This window comes from Bos mutus, chromosome 11 (assembly GCF_027580195.1).
Source record: "Bos mutus isolate GX-2022 chromosome 11, NWIPB_WYAK_1.1, whole genome shotgun sequence".
NCBI classification, from domain to species: domain Eukaryota; kingdom Metazoa; phylum Chordata; class Mammalia; order Artiodactyla; family Bovidae; genus Bos; species Bos mutus.
The window spans coordinates 106,164,461-106,190,588 of record NC_091627.1 but is presented as its reverse complement, the minus strand read 5'-3'; the positions used below and the strand labels follow the sequence as shown (position 1 = coordinate 106,190,588).

The window sequence follows — 26,128 nt, the reverse complement described above, 5'->3', positions numbered from 1 at the left end:
GCGACCCCATGGACTGCAGCCTACCAGGCTCCTCCGTCCATGGGATTTTCCAGGCAAGAGTACTGGAGTGGGGTGCCATTGCCTTCTCCAATAACGTCTATAGATTGAAGCATATGTCAAATATGTCTAAGCCACGAGTTCATAATATATCCAAGAAGAAAACAACACTCACTGGAAAGCTTAGAAAGATGCTAGGGAACCACTTTGGAAACTGACAAGGGGGAAAAAGTAAAAAATTCATCGTCTTGGGCTTCCCAATGGTCTACTGTTTAAGACTTTGCTTTCCAGTGTTTAAGACTCTGCTTCCACTGCAGGGGATGCAGGTTCGATTCCTGGTTGGGGAAGTTCTGCATGCCTTGAAATGCAGATAAATGCAAATAAAAAAGGAAGAAAAAGAATAGGGGGAAAAAAAAACATTAAGAAAATCCTATCCAATCTTTCCTATACAAACCAAGCCGCAGGGTAGCCAAATAACCAAAGAAAGGAAATTTCTCCTTAGAAGATATGCCACTAATGAACAATAGCACTAGAATATTATTTGCAATATTATTTGCACTAAGGAAGTAGTGGATCTGTGCAATAATCATCAGGAGCTGCTGACATCAGGAAAAAGAGGCAACCAGGGATAATACGGCTCCCACTGGAAATACCTGTCATCACCAATAGAGCAGTCCTGTGAGAATTAACCTAACTGCACTCTAATTGAATTTCTAGCTATAACTACTGACATATAAAAAATAGAGAGGACAGAAAAGTGAAAGTGTAAGTCACTCAGTCACGTCTAACCTTTTGCAACCCCATAGACTGTAGCCCGCCAGGCTCGTCTGTCCATGGAATTCTCCAGGCAAGAATACTGGAGTCAGTAGCCATTCCCTTCTCCAGGGGATCTTCCCAACTCAGGGATTGAACCCAGGTCTCCTACATTGCAGGCAGATGCTTTACCACTGAGCCACCAGGGAAGAGAGGACAGAGGGCCATGTTAAAAGAAGCTACAGAGATGCACTCAAGAAAACCTAGACCCTGAGGAGTACTCAGGACAAAGGACCCAGTACTCGGGGTTTGTTTGGTTTTATTTAATAAAATGGATTTTTTTAGAGTTTTTGTTTATTTTTGGCGGTGCCGTGTCTCCGCTGCTGCACTGGCTTTTCTCTAGTTGCCGTGAGTGGGAGCTACTCTTCGTTGCAGTGTATGGGCTTCTCACCACAAGTGGCCCCTTGTGTGCAGCACGGGCTCGGGGTGAGCGGGCCTCAGTAGGTGCAGCAGCCAGTCTCAGTAGCTGTGGTTCCCGGGCTCTGGAGCACAGGCTCAGTAGTTGTGACTCATGGACTTACTTGGTCTGAGGCACATGGCATCTTCCTGGACCAGGGATCAAATCTGTGTCTTCTACACTGGCAGGTGGATTCTTTGCCACTGAGCCACCAGGGAAGCCCCAGTGCTCTCTTAACAAGCCTCCAAGTTATTCCAGTATATGCTAAAGTTTGAGAACCACTGCTATGGATTAGAGATTTAAGAAGTGAACCAGCAAATTATAGAGAATGGACCTAATTCAAACAAACAAACAAACAAACAAAAAAAGGATGAGCCACTCAGAAACGTGAACAATGACTAAATATTTAAAGGTGTTATGGAATTATTGCTGATTTTTTAGATTGGATTGTTATCCAGGTCATAGTTTTTTTTTTTTTTAAGTTCTTATGGTTATACATAAGAACATTTAGATATACATGCTAAAATATTTACTGATGAAATGTGAAGTCCCGGATCTGCTTCAGAATTGTCATGGCATGGGATTAGAACAGAGATGAAACAAGATTGTCTGTGAGACTATTGCTGAAGCTGCTGATTTGGGCATGGAGTTCATTCTATTATCTGTACTTTTGTCTATGTTTGCAACGATGTCTAGTAAAAAGTATTAGAAGCCCCCTGCCAAATAATATGAAACTATATTACGTGAAAAGGGCTGCAAATTAATATCTGTTGTTAGGTTAATCACTCAGTCATGTCCAACTCTTTGTGACCCCATGGACTGTAGCCCACCACACTCCTCTGTCCATAGAATTTCCCAGGCAAGAATACTGGAGTGGATTGCCATTTCCTTCTCCAGGGGGACCATCCCCACCCAGGGATCGAACCCAGGTCTCCTACATTGCAGGCAGATTCTTTGCCATCTGAGCCACCAGGGAAGCCTCCTAGCTATTCTGACCTAGCACAGATTGGAGCAATGAATGGGCAATGGAGAAATTGGTTTCCATAGGGGAAAGTTGAGAGAGGCGAAGAACAGGACGTCATCCAGAGAGGAAGGTCCAGGCATAATCCACAAGACAGTGGGTTCAGGCAGGCATTAATAGGTAGGCACTGGGGCTCAGCATGGCATTTCATAAATGGGAAATAGGTTTGATGATGGTGGATTGTGATGATGGAAATGTTGGGTTTTGATTTGGCCTATGTCATCATCCTACACAAATTAGGGGGGCATCTGCTCTGTAGCCCCCCAAATCACTCCTTACCTGCTGGGAGGTAAGGAGCTTGTCCTCTGGCACCACTCGCCCTCCCCCAGCAAGAAGGAAGGTCCACACACCTGTCACATTGCGCTTTCAGGAGCATGGCCACACCTTGGTCCCTCCCACCTGGCGTTCTCCTAGGGATCGGGTGACAGGTAGGCTTCTGACCTATTAAGCACTATTTGGAGACACAAGGCCATGGATGATAGTTTTCTTTCTTCTTTTTTTTTAATCTTTTTATTTTTTGGCCACATGGCACATGGAATCTTAGTTCCCCAACCAGAGATTGAACCTGTACCCCTCCCTTGGAAGCGTGGAGCCTTAACCACTGGACCACCAGAGAAGTACTCTTGTTTTTTTTCCTGGAATGATAGGGTTTTTTTTTTCCTTCTGAACTTTTTATTTTGTATTGGGGTATAGCCAGTTAACAATGTTGTGATAGTTTCAGATGAACAGCGAAGGCACTCAGCCATACGGATAACATGTATTCATTCTCCCACTAAGCCCTAAGCCCCCTCCCACCTGGATGACGGTTGTAACAATGACCTGTAACAACACGAGGAAGCAGATTTGCAGGCCCTAAGTTCTGTTGCTGGAGAAGTCACAGCTGATCCCAGAAGAATCAGAAGGAACTCTTGACTGTGTTTCACTCTTTGACGTAATACAAAGAGAGGTGTCCTAGGAACCACCTTGGTGTAGGGCTCGATCACTAAACTGGCAACACACTCCCTCAGGCGCCACTTCACACCAAGGGCAATACAAAGAACTGTTCAACAGGACATCTGGGATGAAATCTCACCTGGATGAACGTGATTTCCCGATGACTCAGCTAGCATCTAAGTTGTCTTTTGAACCGTCACCCACCCCACCCCCAACTCCCAGCCCCAGAGTGTTCGAAACTCCGTCACTGGAGGGTGTCAGCACTGGGCTCCTCCATCAGGAGTAGAGGGCCCTGGAATCAATGGTTTGCAATGCATGCGTGCTCCGTTTTGTCCAGCTCTGTGACCCCATGGACTGTAACCCACCAGTCTCCTCTGTCCATGAGATTCTCCAGGAGAGAATACTCTGGGCGGGGGGCGGGGGAGTGCCATTTCCTTCTCCAGAGGATCTTCCCAACCCAGGGATGGAACCCATGTCTCTTTTGTCTCCTGCACTGGCCGGCAGATTTTTTCCCAGCTGGGCAACTGGGGAAGCCGGGACCCAACGGTGACGCGAGCGTTTTCGTAAACTCTCCGTGGGCAGATGTTGCCTTACCAGGCTCCCACACAGCCAAGCCAAGTTCCTATTGACAGAGCAATCCTACATCACCTCTGTGTTCCCTTTCTCATTTGTTTATCTCAGTTTATTCCAGCCTAGATGGGAGAGGACTGGGTACCCCCTCCTGGGAAGAACTGGGCTAGCTCACGGTCAGGGAGAGGCCAGATGGACAGGGACGAGCAACAGACTTTATTTTTTCAGTTATAATACCAGGTTATGTTTTGAGATATGGTTTCTCAAAAGGGAATTCATTCAGGCAGAATCTGCACATAAACTCTGGCTCCTTGGTCCGGAAGAATCTGCGTGGGGGTCCAGCCCTGCCGTGGCTCTCTGGTGAGAAGGCCAGCCGCGTGATACAAAGGGGAGTGCAGACAGAAGAACGGGCCAAGTCGTGGCAGGAACCTGCCCCCCACGCCACAAGCACGGGGCATGATTCACCCTCAGTGTGCCCGGAACCTCTGCAATAACAATACAGACGCTGGGCCACCATCTCAGACACAGACCACAAGCTCCTCCCTCCCCAGCTGGTTCAAACTCGTAATGCTACTCGTGCAGCATTTTGACAAGCTGCCCGTTCCCCTGTTAAAAAGAAACAAAGATCTGAGAAAGTGCATCATCTAATGGGAGGCCGTAAAGCAGAAGAACATACGACGGCAATAGTTTGGGCTGTGGGTTTGCACTTCAGCACCATGGGATGGCGTGCGGCACTGTCCTGAGAGCCACAGGGACAGGTAGGCGGAGACAGATGTCTGCTGCGGCCCACGCCCGCAGCTACGTCTCTGCGGAAGAGAAACGAGCCCAGGCTGCTGCACCCAGTGACCCCAGGACCCCCTCAGAAATCATAAGGGGACACAAAGATGGTGACCTTGGACACGTGGCTGGCCTGGAAAGACCGGTCCAGGTATTCAGACATGTCGACGTCTACCTCCAGCGTCTGAGGCCCCTCCAAGGTCTGGACCAGAATCAGCTCCCCAGTCTGGCGGTCTGAGCGCTGCATCACGAAGTGGCCACGGCTGTTCCCACCCACGATCCCGAAGCGCAGGCTGTTGGGCCCCGGCCGACCGGGGGCTGAGGCTGTGGCCATGCGGAAGAGTGTGATGGGCGTCTTCAGGTTGGAGGGCAGAGACAGGTAGTGGAAGGAGATTGTCTTGGGCATGTGGCGGCAGGGCCTGCTGTCCATGGGGCAGGGGTTCCGCTCACACTGGCTGGAACAGAGAGGCAAAACGTAGGGGACGCTCAGCCTTGGGGAAAGTCAGCAGGGGCTGCTCTGACCAGGCTGGTCTGTCCCACCTGCCTTCCTAAAGAGGCTCTGGAATGACTCCTCCAGCCATGTGTTCTTTGACACGGGCACTCCAGAACCACAGGCCAGGGAGCGTGGCTGGTGTCAGGCCAGGAAAAGGTGCTTCCCTGACCCATCTGTCCATGTACGTCTGGGTGTGCGTGTATGTTTATATATGCTATTACTACCATTTACATACTATGCTATTACTACTATAATATGCTATTACTACTGTTTCGGACTCTCTGCAACCCTCTGTACTATAGCCCACCAGGCTCCTCTGTCCATGGAATTCTCCAGGCCAGAACTGGAGTGGGTTGTCATTCCCTTCTCCAGGGGATCTTCCCAACCCAGGGATCAAACCCAGATCTCCTGCATTGCAGGTGGATTCTTTACCATCTGAGCCACCAGGGAAGCCCTTTTTCTTTCACTGTTTCTGTAGAAAAATAAAGCCGGGAAAGATTCAATAATGATGGTGCTAGCATTCAAACCAGGTGCCCCTTCTAGCGTACTGAGACCCCAGCAGTTAGCTGCTGACATCCTAAATTGTGGTTCTGCACATGTGGTGAACTTACTAAACACCCAGTGTTCGTTCTTTCTTTTTGACAGTGTCTCATGGCTTAAGGTGGAGAAGGCAATGGCACCCCACTCCAGTACTCTTGCCTGGAAAATCCCATGGACGGAGGAGCCTGGTGGGCTGCAGTCCAAGGGGTCGCTAAGAGTCGGATACGACTGAGCGACTTCACTTTCACTTTTCACTTTCATGCATTAGAGAAGGAAATGGCAACCCACTTCAGTGTTCTTGCCTGGACAATCCCAGGGACGGGGGAACCTGGTGGGCTGCTGTCTGTGGGGTCGCACAGAGTCGGACACGACTGAAGTGACTTAGCAGCAGCAGCAGCATGGCTTAAGGGATCTTAGCTCTCCAACCAGGGCCTGAACCCGGGCCACAGCGGGGAAAGCATTGAGTCCACACTGCTGGGCCTACAGGGAATCCCCCAGTGTTCATTCATCCCCCAGTCTGCCTTCCTTAGGTATGTGGAGTCAACCTCCTGTGAAAGTGCTTTGATAGTTTTTTATTTTTTTCTTCACCTCATTCAACACAAGCGTGAGTGCTAAGTTGATTCAGTTGTGTCTGACTCTTTGCGACCCCAGGGACTGTGGCCTGCTGGGCTCCTCTGTCCATGGAATTCTCCAGGCAAGAATACTGGAGTGGGTTGCCATGCCCTGCTCCAGGGGATCTTCCTGACCCAGGGATCAAACCCACGTCTCTGAAGTCTCCTGCACTGGCAGGCGGGTTCTTTACCACTAGCGCCATCCAACACAAGAGACAGAGGCAATTTAGCGATTCTGGTGACTCAGATCATCCCCGTTACGGAGGTCAAGCAGACTTCTGGCTGTTCATCAGGGATGCCTGCCGAGGCCTGACATACCGGCCCCTCCGTCCCTTCAAGGTGTGACACTGCAGGAAGACCCTGGTGTCTTCACTCTCAGTGAATAACTGCCACCAGCTTTCTGGCTGCTTCTAACCTTCTGTGGCCCCCACAGCCATTCAAGGGGCTGCTTCACTGTGTCAGTGCATTCTAAAGACAATGCCAAGGCTCTTGTGATCTCTATCTCTCAGAGGAAATATGTGTCGTTTGTGATAGTTGTAGTTATTCTCCTTAAAAGCCTGTCTTCACCTTTTGAAGAGAAAAAAAAGTCTGTGAGGGGCTGAGGTTACTAGAAATCAAAACTCCTAGTAGCAGCAGAAAAGAAGAGCGATATAATGCAAAGTGTACAGGTACCCTGTGAACACAGGAAGTGATCCTCTTCCGAATCTGTCCCGTACATACCTCCTGGCAGCCTCACCACTGCCCTCTTCCCCCCAGTGGCCTCCCTGTCCTCAGGGGAGCGCTCAGGAACATCATTCCTACTACCCAGGGCAGCAGCACATTCAATGCAAACCCTAAAAGGAAAGAGACGGAAGCTCCAAGAAGCCAGACACAGCGCTGTGCGTTTCAACAGAAATACTTGTACCTTCCCCCGAGAACATCTAGGAAGAATGCAGCCCACCCCTGGGGAGGCCTGGGTGAAGGGTGAATGCGCTCAGCTGACGGTGGCCCTAGTCATACTCACAACGGAGATGTCTTCACATAGCTCACGTTGCTGCTGCCCTCAGGGCACTCGGGGCTGACGCACTGGAAGCCTCCGCCCGTGTTGATGCACACGGTCCCCCGGGGGCACACTGGCTGTGCGCTCACACATTCATCAACATCTGAAATACCAGGTGAGGGCAGGGTGCCGGTAAATGGAACTTGGGATGAACATATGCACAATACTCTATATACAACAGACAACTAGTAAGAGCCTACTGTGCAGCACAGGGAGCTCTACTCAATACTTGGTCATGATCCATATGGGAAAAGAATCTAAAAAAGAGCTTCTCTTCCATCACCAAGTCGTGTCTCTTTGTGACCCAAAGGACTGCAGCACGCCAGGCTTCCCTGTTCTTCACTATCTCCCTGAGTTTGCTCAAAGTCATGTCCATTGAGTTGGTGATGCCATCCAACCATCTCATCCTCTGTCACCCCCTTCTCCTGCCCTCAGTCTTTCCCAGCTTCACGGTCTTTTCCAACAAGTCAGTTCTTCGCATCAGGTGCCCAAAGTATTGGAGCTCCAGCTTCAGCATCAGTCCTTCCAATGAATATTCAGGGTTCGTTTCCTTTAGGATGGACTGATTTGATCTTCTTGCAGTCCAAGGGACTCTCAAGTGTCTTCTCTAACACCACAGTTGGAAAACGTCAATTCTTTGGCACTCAGCCTTCTTTATGGTCCTACTCTCACATCTGTACATGACAACTGGAAAAACCATAGCTTTGACTATCTGAACCTTTGTCTGCAAAGTGATGTCTCTGTTTTTTAATATAGTGTCTAGGTTTGTCATAGCTTTTCTTCCAAGAAGCAAGCATCTTTTAATTTCATGGCTGCGGTCACCATCCGCAGTGATTTTGGAGCCCTAGAAAATAATTCTGCCATTGTTTCCCCTTTTCTCCTTCTATTTATTTGCCATGAAGTGATGCAACAGGAGGCTGTGATCCTAGTTTTTTGGATGTTGAGTTTATACGTGTATGTGTAACTAAATCACTTTGCTGTACAGTAGACACACAACATTGTAAAGCAACTAAACTCCAATAAAAATTAAAATCCATGGAGGTAAAAAAAAGAAGAAATAGTGGGCACCCATTGAGGAAGATCTCCTGCCACCCGTCCATCACTGATGGGCCCACATGAATGGCACCAGCAGGCACTGCAAAAGGTGCTGCACACGCAGTGAACTTTCCAAAATGCCCAACGCTGATTCTGATAACTGGAAGCCCTGTCGCTCCTAACTATTAAAATCCAGGTCTGATGGCAGTCCTGGGGAGCTCCCCTCCCCAGGACCCCGTCCTCCCCCTCCGGACGTGACAGGTTACAGAGGTGCTGGAGGGCACGAACGAGTGCCACTGGTCACAACGCTTCTCTCGACCTGCCTCCCCCTCAGTCGGCGAGACCTGGGGTCTGCCCTCCGTGGCTAATATCATGCCCTTTATATGTCCTCTGTTCTTTGCATATTCTATGAGCTCCTGGCCTGGAGGCCAGGCTTCTTTTCAAATCCCACACAATCCTACAGGGGCCTTTGTGAATCCTCGTAGGATAGAAGGAAAGGTGGATAGATGATGGATAGATGGACGGATGATGGATGGACGGATGATGGGAGGATGATGGCTATCTGGATGCCTTCTTTCTCTAGTCCCAGGTTACCCACTCCTCTGAGCCCAGCCATGGGGCCCCACTAGGACGTCACTGGGCAGCTCCCTGTTCGCTTGGATTCCATGTCAGTTGGTAGAGGAGCCCTCTGCCCTCCTCTCCTCCCCCAGTAGTTCAGAGCCACAGTCTGGGGCCACCTTCCTTTGCCGCAGCCTCACTCACCCTCACAACTCTTCCCGTCAGCCAGAGTCCGGTATCCACTGGGGCAGACACAGCGGTAGGAGCCGGGGGTGTTCACGCAGGCGTGCATGCAGAGCTGGGGGCGCCCCTCCTGTCCATAGAGCTCGCATTCGTTCACATCTGGGGACAGAAGTGCCCAGTATGACTCCAGGAGCCACCAGTGGGCGGCCACCAGCCATGACCCAGGATGGCTGCTGTGTCACCATCGGTGGCAGCTGTGGCTAACGGGCGGGGTCGCAGTGGCTGCCAAGGCCGGTCCCCTGCAGAGGACTCAGAAGAGAAGCAGGAGTACTCCCAAGCCAAGGACCTGGAGGCCCGAAGGGAGGAGGTGAGGGAGCTGATACGGGCGGGGACCCTGGGCCTCTCCCCTAAGGCTGATGACTACCTGGGCAGACCTTGCGAGGCTGCCAAGTCCAACCTGGCAAGTACCTTGCTCCCTAGGGAGCAAAGCGTGGGGCGGCGGACCCAGACTTCCGCCCTGGTTCCCCGCCCCGCCTTAATCCTTCTCATCTTTGGGAACGCGTGTAAGATGGTTTCTGTGGCTGTAAAATGAGGCCGTTAGCAACAACTATGCAATTCTTAGGTTGGAACCGCTGGTTTGAGTCGTTTTCAGATGGAAGTCTGATAATCCAGGAAGAGGTTTGCAAAAGTGGGCCAGTCAGTAAGACTAAGCAGAGAGGGGCCCAGAGAATGAGCCCAAGCCCCTGCACAGCTCTGCGGACAGGGATGGGGTATGGTGAGGGGCTGTCATTCTAGCTCCGCCCTGCCACCTGCCCTGCAATCCTAGCCGGGAGGGAGGGGCACTTCTACACAAGTGCGCATGACTAAGGGTAGACCCGGGACCCCTGGATGTTTTCTTAGAACCGCTCCCGACGTCTCCGCGCTAGCTGTGTCCTAGCAACCATCAGATCCACACCTACTTACCTAAGCAGCAAGGTGCGGGGCTTTCTGAGACCACGCCCAGGAAGCCACCCGCCCACTGGCACCTACACCTGGGCGCGGGCGCACCCCCCGGGAGGGCTGCAGGTAGGAGCCCCTCTCCCCACGACCTCCGCGTCCCCTCCCCCCGATGGAACCCGCGCCTACCCTGGCAGACGCTATCGGCGGCGGCGCCGCTCAGGTGGAATCCGGCTTCGCAGCTGCAGTGCTGCGTCCGCTCCACCTGCGCGCATCGCGGCGCCCGGCTGAAGGCGGCGTCCCCTGCCTCGCTGCCCTCGGGGGCGGCTGCGGGGAGAAGACATCCTCAGGGCCGGGCCTGGCGCACCTGGGCCTGACCTTGGGGGAGTCCCGAGATCGGGGCGCGGCCCCTTCTCAGAGCTTACTCTGGAGTAGGGAGAGGAAAGACACGGAATTAACCGAAACTCAGCCGGTGATCCAGCGCCCACCCCAAACGGGCGGAAGACAAGGGGACGCGCCCGAAAAGAACGATGCGCGAAAAGCAGGCGACACAACTGCACCCAGAGGACCACAGTGAGGTGAGATCCGCGTTTCACTTTCAAAGGCTCAAAGCACCAGGACCCTAGCAGTGATCACTGGAGTTTAAAACTATGGAGTTTATCGAAATAAGGCAGCCACATGGATGGACCTAGAGATTGTCTTTCTGAGTGAAATCAAAGACAGATATCATATGATATCACTTATTTGTGGTATCTAAAACCAATGGTACAAATGAACCTATTTACAAAACAGAAATAGAGTCACAGCTGTAGAAAACAAACTTATGCTTACCAAGGGGTAAGGACGGGAGGGATAAGTTGGGAGACTGGGATTGACTATACACCCCACACTACTATATATAGTAGTGTATATGTGTGTATATATACATATATATGTTTCCCTGGTGGCTCAGTGGTAAAGAATCCACCTGCCAATGCAAGAGATGTGGGTTCAATCCCAGGGTCAGGAAAATCCCCTGGAGAAGGAAATGGTAACCCACTCCAGTATTCTCACCTGGAGAATTCCATAGACAGAGGAGCCTGGCGGGCTACAGTCCATGGGGTCACAGAGTCAGACACCACTGAGCAAACATGTCAATCCATATAATATATATATTTTAGAAAAGAATCTAAAAAAGAGTGGATATATGTATAGGTATAACTGATTCACTTTGCTGTATAGCAGAAACTAAATCAACTATACCCCCAATGAAAATTAATTTTAAAATACTTTAAAAAAAAATCTATGGAGAGACTTCCCTGGCAGTCCAGTGGTTAAGACTCTGTACTTCCCATGCAGAGGGTGCAGGTTCGAAACCACACTGCATGGCATGGCTAAAAAGTAAAAATTAAAAAAAAAAAATCTACATAGCTTAAAACACTACATTTTTTTCTGGGTTCTTTTTTTGTATTTTTAAAATATTTTCCTAAAGTATCGAAGGTTTTTGTTTGTTTCAACCAAGAATATAAATCAATGTTCTAATCAGTAAATTTTTTAAAAAGTGTTAATTTTTGAAAGCTTTCAAAGGATTTCGGACTCTCCATGGTTAGAGGGATTGGTGGTAAATGTTATCTGATGCACAAGAGGACACTTAGTCATCCCACTCGAGTCATCAAATTCATCCAGACAGAGAACAGAATGATTGCTGGGGAGATGGGAAGAAGTTGTTTCATGGGCACAGAGTTTCAATTTTGCAAGGTGAAAAAAGTTCTAGAGGTGGGTGTTGGTGATTGGTAGTTAATGCCTCTGAACCACACACTTAAAACGGTAAATCTTGTTATGTATATTTTACAATGTGAACAAAAATGGTGAATGTGTTTTGTTTTGTTTTTTAAAGTAATCAAAGAGAGGCTCCCCTTGGGAGCCAGAAAGACAGGGGCAGAGCTGATGAGAAGGAAAGCTGTAGGCTGGGGGACCAGGTGACCAAAAAGCCAGGGGTGTGCCGGGCTGTTGTTCACATTGTTCATGGGGATCCTGTAAGGCCATAAACTAGCTTCAGATGCGCCTGCTCATTCCCTCCTTCCACTTCCTTGCAGAGATTCCTGTCATGGGGATAATTTCTACATTAACTGTGCCCCAGACCTGAGGATCCAGGAGCCTGAGGATCTGTGCCCTGGAGCCTGAAGTTTCCAATAGTGGACGCCTAGACAGGTGGGGCTTAGATCCAGTGTCCAGGATCAACACAGTTGGGTAGCTATTTCTTTTTCTTTCCTAGTACTAAGTAGGAGGAGGAGTGGGGCTGTTTCCACGCAGGGCAACTCCAGGGGACAGGCACTGTCAGGGGACCTCAGGCTCTCCCTGAGAAAGTACCCAGAAGGGTGACTCAGCTGAACGGAATCAAGACACATTAAGCAGCAAATCTCTGGGGACAAAACTTAAACTGGACCTTGAGCTGGCTCCAATGGATAGATATCAAGTACTGACAAAGCTTGTTCTCTGCTAACCACCAATTCCTTCCCCTATACTGAGATTCCACTCAGAAGACAACCACACAGACACCCCAGGCTTTTCTGGCAAAGGAACAGGACATCTTTAGGGTTTGACTTTCTTATATGAGAAATGTTGGCTCAGGGAATCCCCTGGTGGTCCAGTGGTTAGGACTCAGCTTTCACTGCCGAGGGCATGGGTTCAATTCAATCTTTGGTCGGGGAAGTAAGATCCTACAAGCTACACATGGGGGAACCCAAAAACAAAAAGATGGTTGCAGCATAGCATGGCACCCCCAGCCCCCATCTCCCATAGACTCCTTGTCATCGGATTTTCTTGGCACCTGCAAAACCAGCCACCATGTGGCACCTAGACCTCTGGCTGAAGAAATGCTGGGGCTCAAATGTGGATCATAACCTCATCACCAGTTGAACATCTAGCTTACCCAGCTCTGAAAATACTATATCAGTAACTATGAATTTTGCATGGCACATTTGCAGAAGAAGCTGTTCTGCTCATGTGCAGAGGAAAGTCAGCCACATGAAGGTGGCAGCAAGGAAGCTTCTCAGGCCAAGTTCCAAATCTGCAGGGTTTTAGGGTGGGACTCAGTCCTTCCACTTGCATCTTTCCGTGTGTGTGTGTGTGTGTGTGTGTGTGTGTGTGTACTCAGTCATGTCTGACTCTTTGCAACACCATGGACTGTGGCCCACCAGGCTCTTCTGTCCATGGAATTCTCCAGGCGAGAACACTGGAGTGGGTTGCCATTTCCTACTCCAGGGGCTCTTCCCAACGCAGGGATTGAACCCACTTCTCCTGCATTGGCGGGTAGATTCTTTACCACTGAGCCACCTGGGAAGGACCAAAACTCTGGTTCCACAAGAGCACTAAGCGCCATCCCAAATACCCATCTCAGGGAACCAGAGGGATCTATGATGTAAACCAGAGAGAACATCCCACTGGTCTGCCTTTGGTGACCCGTGGCTAGGGTCCTCCCTTCTCGATAACAGGCTGTCCTCCCCGGCCCCATAGCTGCTACATACCAGTCTGGGCCTGATGCTGACAGCGGCTCCCAGTCCTTCCAGGAGGACAAATGCATTTGTACTGGTTGACACCTTCCACACATGTGCCACCATTCTGACAAGGCTGACTGGAGCATTCACTGATATCTAGGAAAACAAATAAATTTCAAATATAGGCATGAGTTCTCATTCCAAAACAAAACACAAAGGTGGGGTCACTTTCTTTTCATGACAGGATGACTCCAGCTTGTAACCACTCCCCACCCCACTCTGTCCTTACCTCGCCCCCTTCCAGCAACAGCCAGAGCTGGGAGGGAGCCAGTGGGCTGAGATGTAGCCCACCATGCATGCAACAAGCCACTGACCCTGGCACACACTGTGCCCACCTGGAGCTCTGCCTGCAAGAGTTGCCCATCTTTCAGCCCAGTTCCACCCAGAGGTGCCATTTTCTAATTTGCAGTGTAGACACTGCAGCTGGGCAGAAGGAACCAACGTTGTCCTGGGCCCGCACTGCCTTCAAGTAGTTTACTGCCTCAACTCTGCCCCTATCAGCCAGTGCCCAGGTAGAACCCTCTTTGAACAGGAACTCAATTCAAGGGGTTATAAGAGGGAGAGACGGCCCATAAGAGTGGTCAGAGATGGAGAACAATAACTCTTTCCAAATTCCCACCCTGTGTAGGGAGGAGTTAACCATGACCCTTAATTTTTCCTTTTCCTGAAAAGGAAAACGTTCCTTGTTTATACACAAAACAGTCCTGTGAAAAATGTATGAAAGTGAAAGTGAAACTCACTCGGTCATGTCCAGCTCTTTGCTATCCCAAGGACTATATAGTCCATGGCATTCTCCAGGCCAGAACACTGGCGTGGGTAACTTCCCTTCTCCAGGGGATCTTCCCAACCCAGGGATCAAACCCAGGTCTCCTGCATTGCAGGTGGATTCTTTACCAGCTGAGCCACAAGAGAAGCCCAAGAATATTGGAGTGGGTAGCCTATCCCTTCTCCAGCAGATCTTCCCGACCCAGGAAAAGAACTGGGGTCTCCCACCTTGCAGGCGGATTCTTTACCAACTGAGCTATCGGACAGATATATTAAACATGTTCAACGATTTAATAGGTTTAGTGAATTCCCTGGCAGTCCAGTGGTTAAGATTCTATGCTTTCACTGCTGAGGGTCCAGGTTCAATTCCTGATTAGGAAACTAAGATCCTGCAAGCCACATGGAGCAGTCATGAAATAAAATAAATATGTAATAGGTTTAATTGGCTTTAATAGATTTTTCTCTGTGTGGTAGATTATGGATAATTTTTCTTTGTTTACTGACAATTATTTTATTTGTTGTTGTTCAGTCGATAAGTCATTTCCAACTCTTTGAGACCCCATAGACTGCAGAATGCCAAGCTTCCCTGTCGTTCACTATCTCCCAGAGTTTGCTCAGACTCATGTCCTTGGAGTCAGTGATGCCATCCAACCATCTCATTCTCTGTCACCCCCTTCTCCTCCTTTCCCAGCATCAGGGTCTTTTCCAATGAGTCAGCTCTTCCCACCAGGTTGCCAAGGCTTTGGAGCTTCAGCATCAGTCCTTCCAATGAATATTCAGGGTTGGTTTCCTTAGGATTGACTGGTTTGAGCTCCTCGCTGTCCAAGGGACTCTCAAGAGTCTTCTCAAGAGTCTTTTGAACCACAGTTCAAAAGCACTTTTTTAACAATCTTCCATTTTTTCCACAGTGAACATTTCTAAATTTTCTAATGAGGAGACGATGATTTTAAACCCTCAGGCCACATCTGCTTGCTATGAGTTCCTTAAGCCCAGATTCAGGGCACAGGCCATTTCCACCAAGAGGAGCGATTTGTCAGTTCACTGACCTGACCACAGCATCTTGGGAAAGAAATTGGAAGCACTTCCTTGTTGGCCTCAGAGCATCCTTTCCTGCTGTGTCTATCAGGAGGCAGAAAAAGGTGCTTTGCTCCTGATGAGAACAGCAGCCTTCCTGTGGGTGGGTTGGCAGGGACTCTGGCTTCCCTCAGCCTCCTTGTAATTGGGAAGTTATGCAGACAATTACATGGATTCTGTTCATTGCGAAAGGACCCAGACCATCCGAAATGCTGCTTCTCCCTGGGGAAGGAGCCATTCCAATTTCTCCGTAAACTTGGCCTGGGGAGGGAACCTCAGGTTCCTGCCCCCCGCCCACTCCCCGCCAACCCCTCCGATATGGTCTCTCTGCCAATGACGGGTTTTCAGGAATGTGTCTGAAACAACACAAATGCACCAGAGCATGGAATTCCTGTTCCTGCCATCTTGCTCCCCAGCATAGTCTGAAAGTCGGCCGGCTGGTCACTAGGCTGAGAGCCAAAGAGTATGAACCTGAGAATCTTTCAGTCTGGCTCTGCAGGGTGGTGGGGACCAGCATCAGTGTGGGTCCCCCGCAGGGCACTGAGCCTGGCTGTCCTTGGCTGGTGTGGGTGAGGATAGGGTAGGGTGGGATGGAGTTGTTGACGTGATAGAGAAATGAAGAGATGCCACATGACCCTGTGTGCTAGCACCTGTCTGGATCTTGTTACCCAGGATTTTCACTTCTTAGACGGGCTCCATTCAGACTCTCATTTCTTATCTTGATACACTGTCAGGCATTCCATGGCCCAGTGCTGGCACACTCTCTGTGTCCTGATTTAAGTACAGCTGTCATTACATTCAAGTCTGTCCAAGCTGTGGCATTTAGTTGAGTGCATGGCGACTTCAGAACTGTAAAGAGGACCGACCTAAGTAGACATTTCTCTGAAGAAGACACAGATGGCCTACAGGAAAGTGAAAAGACGCTTGACATCACTAGTTATTAGAGAAACGCAAATTAAAACTACAGTGAGATACCACCTCACACAGGTCAGAATGGCTGTCATCAAGAAGTCTACAAACAGCCAGTGCTGGAGAGGGTGTGGAGAAAAGGGAACCCTCCTACACTGCTGGTAGGAATGTAAGCTGGTACAGCCACTATGGAGACCAGTACGGAGGCTCTTCAAAAAACTAAAAATAGAACTACCATATGATCCAACAAACCCACTCCTGAGCATATATCCAGAAAAGATGGAAACTCTAAATCAAAAAGATCCATACACTCCAGTGTTCATAGTGGCACTACAGCCTCCATCAACAGACGAATGGATAAAGAAGATGTGGAGCATGCATACAGTGGAATATTATTCAACTATAAAGAAGGATGAAATGGGGCCAATTGCAGCAACGTGGATGGACCCAGAGATCATCATGCTAAATGGAGTCAGACAGAGAAAAACACCATATGGTGTCACTTACATGTGGAACCTAACAAAATAATACGGATCAGCTCATTTACAAAACAGACACGGGCTCACAGACATAGAAAACAAAATTATGGTTACTAAAGGGGAAAGGAGGGATAAATTAGGAGCATGGGATTAACAGACATTAGTTAGTATATAGGGCTTCCCTGGTGGCTCAGACGGTAAAGAATCAGCCTGCAGTGCAGGAGACCTGGGTTCAATCCCTGGGTCAGGAAGATTCCCTGGAGAATGAAATGGCAACCCACTTCAGGATTCTTGCCTGGAGAATCCCATGGACAGAGGAGCCTGGAAGGCTGCAGTCCAGTTAGTGCATATAAAATAGATAAACAACAAGGTCCTATGGTACAGCACAGGGAACGCTACTCAATATCTTATTATAACGTATAACAGAAAAGAATCTGAAAACTTTCAGATTCCAAAGTACTTTGCTGCACACCTGAAACTAAAACAATATTATAAACCAACTACCCTTCAATTTATAAAAGGAGGACACTACCAGAGGCTGTGGAGAGGCTGGCAAGCCAAAAGCATGGATTATGATTCTCTTTTAATCTGTTTACTGAGCACTTGCTATTTTCCCAGAACTGAGCTAAATGTTCCACACGCATGATCTGATTTTTTCTTTTTTCTTTTTGTCTCCTGTGTTTTGTCATCTTGCTTCAAATTTTCCATTTCTTTAATCACCTAATTTCTAAGGCTTTCTGATTTTTACTTATGTTGTCCTTTCATCGTTTTTATATTTTTAAAACTTCTTTCCACTTGTCCGGAAGTACTAGGTCATGGTTTTCATCTTTTGTATGGGCATGTCTTTCTGGGATTTCTTCATTGACTGTAGAGAGTTTGCTTTGTTTTCTTATAATAATTTGGACAGGATTTGGCAAGAGTCCTTTTCTGTTACTCATATTTAGGGGAAATAAGTTTGCCCATATAGCTTTTCTAACTTTCTGACTATTCATTGGAAGGACTGATGCTGAAGCTGAAGCTCCAATATTTTGGCCACCTGATGCGAAGAACCAACTTATTGGGAAAGACTCTGATGCTGGAAAAACATTGAAGGCAGGAGAAGAACGGGAAGACAGAGGATGAGATGGTTGGATGGCATCACTGACTCAATGGACATGAGTTTGAGCAAACTCAGGGAGATAGTAAAGGACAAGGAAGCCTGGTGTGCTGCAGTCCATGGGGTTGCAGAGCTGGATATGACTTAGCAACTGAACAACAAGAACTTCCTGACAGCCTCTCCCTTTAGTTGTTTTTTAAGGCAGCTCATGCCTTCTCTGCTCCATTCTGTCCTCTCCTCTCTCACTTTTACCTGGACTATCTCTTTCATTTGCACCAACTTTCCTTGTTGGACTTAATTGGATTCTCCATCCATTAGAGAATGGACCTTTAAAGGTCTTGAGAAGTTTGAGAGATCCTTGGGGCCAGACTTTTCGAGCCACTGAAACTTCCTGTTGCAAAGATAAACCCCACATCCGAGACAACCAATCCAGAAATGCCGGTACTGATCCATGTCCCTGTACAATTCTTGGATTTTCATGAAAAAGAAAAAACATTCTTTGGTCAGCCTTATGATAGCAATAACAGTTAAAACAGGAGATGTGAAAGAATATATTTAAGATATTCAAGAAAAGAAAATCTGAGACAGGTGTTTTATGTCCAACTGAACAGTCATTGTTGGTAATGCTGTGTAAGTTTTGAAAGTGTAAGAACTCAGGAACTGCCCTGTGAGTTCCTCTTGAGAAGTCTTCTGGACAGAGGTCAGGGTGAGGAGGGCGGTGATGCTCACCAAGGCTCAGCATCACAAAAGGAGAGATGGACCACAGGGGCTTCCTGGCAGAAGTGTGTACTTCCATGCTGCGCAAACGATAGAAACATCTCATCGGAATCCAGTCAAGCCTCTGGAGTAAGCTACCAGTTTATAAGAAATACATAGACCAAAAACTTATAAACTTCCAGTCATAAGTACTAGGCATGTAATGTACAATATGAAGATTATGGTTAACACTGCTATGTAGTATATTTGAAAGCTGTTAAGGGACTAAATCCCAAGAAAAAAAAAAAACCTATTTTTTTTTTAATATTTGTATGAGATGATGGACATTAACTGAACTTACTGTGGTCATCTTTTCACAGTATATGAAAGTCAAGTCATTATGCTGTACACCTTAAACTTACACAGTGCTATATGTCATTTTATTTCAGTGAAATTGGACCCCAAAAAAGAGAAATGCAGATCATGTTAAATAACCCCACAGGGATGCAGTGAGCAAAATCAAGGTTGTGGGAGGCTTCCCTGGTGGTCCAGTGGTTAAGAATCCACCCATCAACGCAGGGCACACGGGATTGATCCTAGTCCAGGAAGATCCTACATGCCACAAGGCAGCTAAGCCTGTGCACCTAGAGCCCACGCTCTACAACAGGAGAGGCCACCGCAATGAGAAGCCTGCTCGCTGCAACTAGAGAAAGTCTGAGTGCACCCACGAAGACCCAGTACAACTAAAAAATAAATAAATAATTAAAAAAAATTCAAGGTAGTGGGAAACAAGCCGTCTTCTTCAACAGATAAACTTCAAAGGAATGGCAGACAGAGAGGAGAAGCAGTCTTCTTCAAGACGACTATGGATTAAAAGGTGTAGGAGACACAGCAACCAACCGTAATATGCACAACTTATTTGCACCCTGGCTCAAAGTGTTAAAAATACAAGAGACAAGTGCAGAAACGTTTACCCTGACTAGAAATTTTAAGATATTAAAGGATTTGCTGTGTTGATAATTACTGGACTATGAGTACATGACGATCATTAAACTATTCTTTCTACTTCTGTGTATTTGAATTTTTCCATAATGGAAAAAGCATTAAGATTGCTTGTCTTAATGAATGGATAAAGAAGATATGGTATATGGTATATATATATGCTGTACTGTGCTAAGCCACTCCAAATTGTGTCCGACTCTTTGTGACCCTATGGACTGTAGCCCACCAGGCTCCTCTGTCCATGGCATTCTCCAGGGAAGAATACTGGAATGGGTTGCCATGCCCTCCTCCAGGGGATCTTCCCGACCCAGGGATCGAACCTGAGTTTCCTGCATCTCCTGCATTGGCAACTGGGTTCTTTACCACTACCGCCACCTGGGAAGCCCATATATATATATGATATATGTATACACACATATACAGTGGGATACTGAAAGTAAGTGAAAAGTGTGTATCTGTATATATACAATGGAATATTGTGTGTGTGTGTTCAGTTCAGTTCAGTTCAGTCGCTCAGTCGTGTCTGACTCTTTGCAACCCCATGAACTGCAGTACACCAGACCTCCCTGTCCATTACCAACTCCTAGAGTTTACTCAAACCCATGTCCATTGAGTCAGTGATGCCATCCAACCATCTCATCCTCTGTCGTCCCCTTCTCCTCCTGCCCTCAATCTTTCCCAGCATCAGGGTCTTTTCAAATGAGTCAACTCTTCGCATCAGGTGGCCAAAGTATTGGAGTTTCAGCTTCAGAATCAGTCCTTCCAATGAACACCCAACACTGATCTCCTTTAGGATGGACTGGTTGGATCTCCTTTCAATCCAAGGGACTCTCAAGAGTCTTCTCCAACACCACAGTTCAAAAGCATCAATTCTGCAGTGCTCAGCTTTCTTTATAGTCCAACTCTTACATCCATATATGACTACTGGAAAAACCATAGCCTTGACTAGATGGACCTTTGTTGGCAAAGTAATGTCTCTGCTTTTGAATATGCTGTCTAGGTTGGTCAAAACTTTCCTTCCAAGGAGTCTTTTAATTTCACAGCTGCAGTCACCATCTGCAGTGATTTTGGAGCCCAAAAAAATAAAGTCAGCCACCGTTTCCGCTGTTTCCCCATCTATTTGCCATGAACTGATGGGACTGGATGCCATGATCTTAGTTTTCTGAATATTGAGCTTTAAGCCAACTTTTTCACTCTCCTCTTTCACTTTCATCAAGAGGCTCTTTAGTTCTTCCTCACTTTCTGCCATCTGTGGTGGTGTCATCTGCATATCTGAAGTTATTGATATTTCTTCCGGCAATCTTTATTTCAGCTTGTGCTTCCTCCAGCCCAGCGTTTCTCAGGATGTACTCCATAGAAGTTAAATAAGCAGGGTGACAATATACAGCCTTGACATACTCCTTTTCTGATTTGGAACCAGTCTGTTGTTCCAAGTCCAGTTCTAACTATTGCTTCCTGATCTGCATACAGGTTTCTAAAGAGGCAGGTCAGGTGGTCTGGTATTTCCATCTCCTTCAGAATTTTCCACAGTTTATTGTGATCCACACAGTCAGTCAGAAACAGATGTTTTTCTGGAACTCTCTTCTTTGGCATAGTCAATAAAGCAGAAATAGATGTTTTTCTGGAACTCTCTTGCTTTTTTGATGATCCAGAAGATGTTGGCAACTTGATCTCTGGTTCCTCTGCCTTTTCTAAAACCAGCTTGAACATCTGGAAGTTCACGGTTCACATATTGCTGAAGCCTGGCTTGGAGAATTTTGAGCATTATTTTATTAGCATGTGAGATGAGTGCAGTTGTGTGGTAGTTTGAGCATTCTTTGCCTTTCTTAGGGATTTGAATGAAAACTGACCTTTTCCAGTCCTGTGGCCACTGCTGAATTTTCCAGATTTGAGCGTATGTGTGTATATATATATATATATATATATATATATATATTCTATTCAGATAAAAGTCAGAAGGAAATTGTTTTAAAATATAATCCCCCATTCGTTCATTCAATCATTCAAACATTTGATAAATCAGCCAGCCAGTTGGTTTCACAGTAACCAAATATCAAGGGGCTACTCTATCAAAGACAGCTCTTTCAGATGTTGTTTAAAGGTCTCTGAGGAAAGCCTCATGATCCAAAAGTAAGAGAACCAAAGCTTTGCTCTATTCTGACTTCAAGATAACCTTCCAGATACCAAATCTGGTGCAACACCGCGATTTCTGCAGTCTCCCTGTGGTCTGCCTCTGCGGGCTCTGCCTGCCTCCTCCACCCTCCTTTGTCTGATTCTGAGCTACGTCTTTTCTCTCTCTGCCCTCTCCTCTGGGTGCTGTGATCACTGTCCTGGATTTAAGCACCACGCGGCAGTGCTCAATGGCTAAGTCATGTCTGATTGTTGTGTGACCCCTCAGGACTGTAATCCACCAGGCTCCCAGTCAATGGGATTTCCCAGGCAAGAATATGGGGGCTGGTTGCCATTTCCTTCTCCAGTGGATCTTCCTGGACCAGGGATCCAACCCACATCTCCTGCATTGGCCCGCGGATTCTTAACCACTGAGCCACCAGGGGAGCCCATTTAAGCACCATCATCACGCTAATATAATTACTCCGAACTGCATCTGTGCGACCCTCCTTTGCCCTTGACTCTAGACTTTACATCCAATTGTTCACTTGGCTCTATTGAGAAAGGCAGTCTCTGGCCCCTCATTGGGCCTGGCGCCTGCCCTCAACCTGAGATGAAGCATTCCGAGGGCCTGTGCTGGGTTTACCACCTCATGTGGCCGTATATTTCCCTTCTTCCTGCTCCACAAGTGCTGTTCAGTTCTGCTGAGGTTGTATGCTGATGGCTCTCAGGCTCACCTGAAGCTCCAGTGTTTCAGATTCCTTGGTGAAGTGGGGAATCCTTCCATTGCACACGAGCAAGCTGCCCTGGGCAGTCGCTGCTGAGAGGCCTGCCCACCCTGGGGGATGGACGCCCTTGGCTGGAACTGATCTTGCACTGTCCAGAAGCATGAGGACAGTGCGGCTTCATCCAGGGCCCGACCGCCTTGTATCTTCCTGGGTGACTCCAGTATTAAGATGCAGTGGGCAGAGTGCTTAAAGCCTCCCTGGGACTGGTAACCAGGGCACGGTGCTGGGTGTGATGGTCCCTGTGGGTTGAATGAATGGATCTCCACTGCAACATCACACAGACACATTAATGTAACCAAAATGGTATTCTGATCAACGACCTACACACAGGTTTAAAAAAAAAAAAATCCCCACCATTTACATCCCCACCAACAGGAAAAAGAATGAAATAATGCCATTTGCAGCAACATGGATGCACCTAGAGATGATCATACTGAGTGAAGTCAGTCATACAAAGACAAATACTACATGATAACCCTTAAATGTGGAATCTAAGTATTAATAATACAAGTCAACTCACCTACAAAACAGAAACTGACTCAGACGTCGAAAACAAAATTGTGGTTACAAAGGGGAGAGGTGTGCGGGTGGTGAATGAGTTTGGAATTAGCAGATACATACTACTAAATACGGGCGTCCCCAGTGGCTTGGTGATAAAGAACCACCTGCCAACGCAGGAGACGCAGGTTCAACCCCTGGGTCAAGAAGATCCCCTGGAGAAGGAAATGGCAACCCACTCCAGAATTCTTGTCTGGGAAATCCCATGGACAGAGGAGCCTGGCAGGCTACAGAGTCCATGAGGTTGCAAAGAGTCGGGCACGACTCTAGAGACTAAACAAGAACAACAACTACTCTATATATATATATATATATATATATATATATAATAAACAACAAAAATTTACTGTGTAGCACAGGGAACACTATTCAGTATCTTGTAATAACCTACAATGGAAAAGAATCTGAAGCTGTACCTCTGAAACTAACATAAATCAACTATAATGAAATAAAAACAAAAACAACCAAAAACAAACCTACATCTGTCACTGGGTCTTCATTGTCTCTGTCCATGGCACCATGCAGCCTGTCACCCAAGATGGAGTCTGGGAACCTTGCCCTCTTTTCCTGCTCACATCCCTAGTGGGATAAGTTCCATGATGCTGTCTCCCCGTTCACTTTCAATCTTCCCTGTCCCCTGTTAAGTCTGGCCCCTGGACCTGCTAAGAGCCACCCAAGTGGTTTCCCAGCGTCCATCTCTTCCAGTCATCTCCAGTTCACATCTACACAGCAACAGTGTGCCCATCAAATTAGTACAGCCCTCTTCTGAAACCTGGCTTATTTTCTCAGAACTACAACCTCCACCACCCACCCAGTCCTCAGGACTATAAGAGCTGGCTCAGGAATCTCTCTACCCAACTTCACTCCTTCTCAGCTCACACGCTGCTCCAGCAACAAGGTTCTATGTTTTACCTTGTCATTTCCTCAAACATGCCAAATTCTTCCTTTCCTAAGCCTTTGCACATGTTCCTCCCTCTTTCTAGGAGGGCATCCTTCCCATGCCACCCACTAATAACCATCTTCACCTGGTTGGATCCTGCTCATCCTTTCAATCCCAGCATCACTGTCACTGCCTCAGAGAGGCCTTCAACTGTCCTCACCCCATGGGAGGTTTTATTCCCAGTCCCTTGTTGTTGTTGCGAAGTTGTGTCTCTTTGGCTCTTTGCAACCCCATGACCTGCAGCATGCCAGGCCTCCCTGTTCATCACTGACTCCCGGAGTCCACCCAAACCCATGTCCATTGAGTCGGTGATGCCATCCAACCATCTCATCCTCTGTCATCCCCTTCTGCTCCTGCCTTCAGTCTTTCCCAGCATCAGGGTCTTTTCCAATGAGTCGGCTCTCTGCATCAGGTGGTATTGGAGCTTCGGCTTCAGCATCAGTCCCTCCAGTGAATATTCAGGGCTGATGTCAGTCCTTTCAAAGCACTGACCACAAATGCTGATTTGCTTACTTTTGTGCTCAGTGACCTGTCTTGCCTCCATCTTGGAGTGTGAGCCCTACTCACACTCCAAGTTGGGCAGCATCTGTTAGATTCAGCATTGAATCCCTAACATGATGCTTGGTGCACAGCCGGTACCCAGTGAAAACTGGTTGAATGAATGAAGGGTTTAAAAAGAGGAGGATGGGGATGAAAAAAGTAAACTTCTTTTCCCCACCATGGTGGACAAGGGTGTTTATTCCTCTCGTGCTGTTTTTTGGTTACCCATGTTGTCCAAGGGACAAGGTCTGTGGTTGTGATTTCCTCAGTTCAGGAAGCTTCAAATCTTAAAAATATGCTCTTCTGACTAAGAAGGGAAACAGGGAACTAATCCAGGAAGCTAAATGGCTGCTTTCCATTCTGGAGTTCCGGAGCCTACCTCTGCATTTTTAATGTGTAATTATGTGTCATCTGCTCTCATGCCAAGTTGGGTTCATCACCTTCCTTCAAGCGGTTGACTGGATGGGAGGCGGGGCAATTATTAAAGCACTCCCAAATTTTTCAGCGACACGGTTTGGCATCTTGAGTTCCCTGTAAACAAGAAGAGGATCTCCCCACTGTGGTCACACACAGAGTGACTACAAGACTCCTGAGAAGGTAAATGAAGTGTATGAGCAGTGGCCACTTGTGGGATTCTAGGGCCACTCTGAGGTGGGGAGAAGGGGCCGTTGGGTTGTTGAACTCCAGCCCGTGTCCTGTCCCCCCATCAACGCTGTCCCACCGAACAGCAGGTAGAAGCACTGTTTCTCCTTTTTGACAGGTTTGAGTGGCACCCTTTTGAGGCTTTTACTGGAAAGACAAACTCCTGCTGAGAACAGAAGTGTTGATCAGGCACCATCCACTCTCTTGGGAAAGGGTCCTGTCCAGCAGCTGATGGGGCACCTTGGTTGTGACACCAGTGTTTCTGTTCCATCACCACCCAAGGACTGGACTGGACTCCATGTCCGGTTTACACTTAAACCATAAGGTGAAAGTGTTAGTTGCTCAGTTGTGTCCGACTTGTTGTGACCCCATGGATTGTAGCCCACCAGGCTCCTCTGTCTGTGGAATTCTCCAGGCAAGAATACTGAAGTGGGTAGCCATTCCTTTCTCCAAGGGATCTTCTTGACCCAGGGATTGAACCCAGGTCTCCTCCATTGCAGATGGACTCTTTACCATCTAAACCACCAGGGAAGCACCTAAGATGAAAAACATCCCTCTAAAATCTCAGCATGGACTAGCTGCCACCTCATTCCCTGAGCCAGTTCTTCTCAGGCTTTTAGATAATAAAGGTAGCCCTCATAGAAGTCCAGGATGGGCTGCTGCAAGCCGTCCTCAGGCATGGAGGTCAGGGAAGAAGGACTGATGGTTGGGGAGGAGGCTGGGAGGACAGGAGAGACCAAGAACACACGGCGAGTCTGGAATGAGCTGGGACGTTCAAGGTGGAGAATGAGAAGCACCGTGTTGGACAATGGGAAAGGCCAGTAGACTTGCTGGCCATGCTGGGCAGTGGTCCTCCAAGGAGGATGAGCTCCACATCTCAGGAGAGGGGCCTTCTTGGTGGGACTGGGTGCCCTGATGTTTGTCAGGGCTGGCTCAGCCTTCCCAAAACATCAGTGCAGGTGGAGGTGAGCATGACTAGTATGTCCCACCTGGTCATACCCTACTGCTGGCTTACAGCTTGCAGTCCTGATTGGCGAGGGTTCAATTGCATCAGTGCCTCAAAATGTTCAATATCCTTCCCACTTCTGGCA

At 47.9% G+C, this 26,128-nt stretch overlaps 1 protein-coding gene across 2 annotated transcripts in view; it reads right to left on the bottom strand.

Moving 5' to 3' along the window:
- Nucleotides 1-3,926: 3,926 nt before the first annotated feature.
- FBLN7 (fibulin 7) overlaps nt 3,927-26,128 on the bottom strand; it is a 56,972-nt gene continuing 34,770 nt past the window's right edge. For both annotated transcript variants that reach the window (XM_070380177.1, XM_070380178.1), the window contains exons 4-8: nt 13,410-13,535; nt 10,093-10,230; nt 8,989-9,126; nt 7,156-7,294; nt 3,927-4,963 (exon numbers count right to left, since the gene is read on the bottom strand). In XM_070380177.1, coding sequence (XP_070236278.1) covers nt 4,591-4,963; nt 7,156-7,294; nt 8,989-9,126; nt 10,093-10,230; nt 13,410-13,535 — 914 coding nt within the window. In that variant the 3' untranslated portion in view covers nt 3,927-4,590. The remainder of the gene's footprint in view (nt 4,964-7,155; nt 7,295-8,988; nt 9,127-10,092; nt 10,231-13,409; nt 13,536-26,128) is intronic.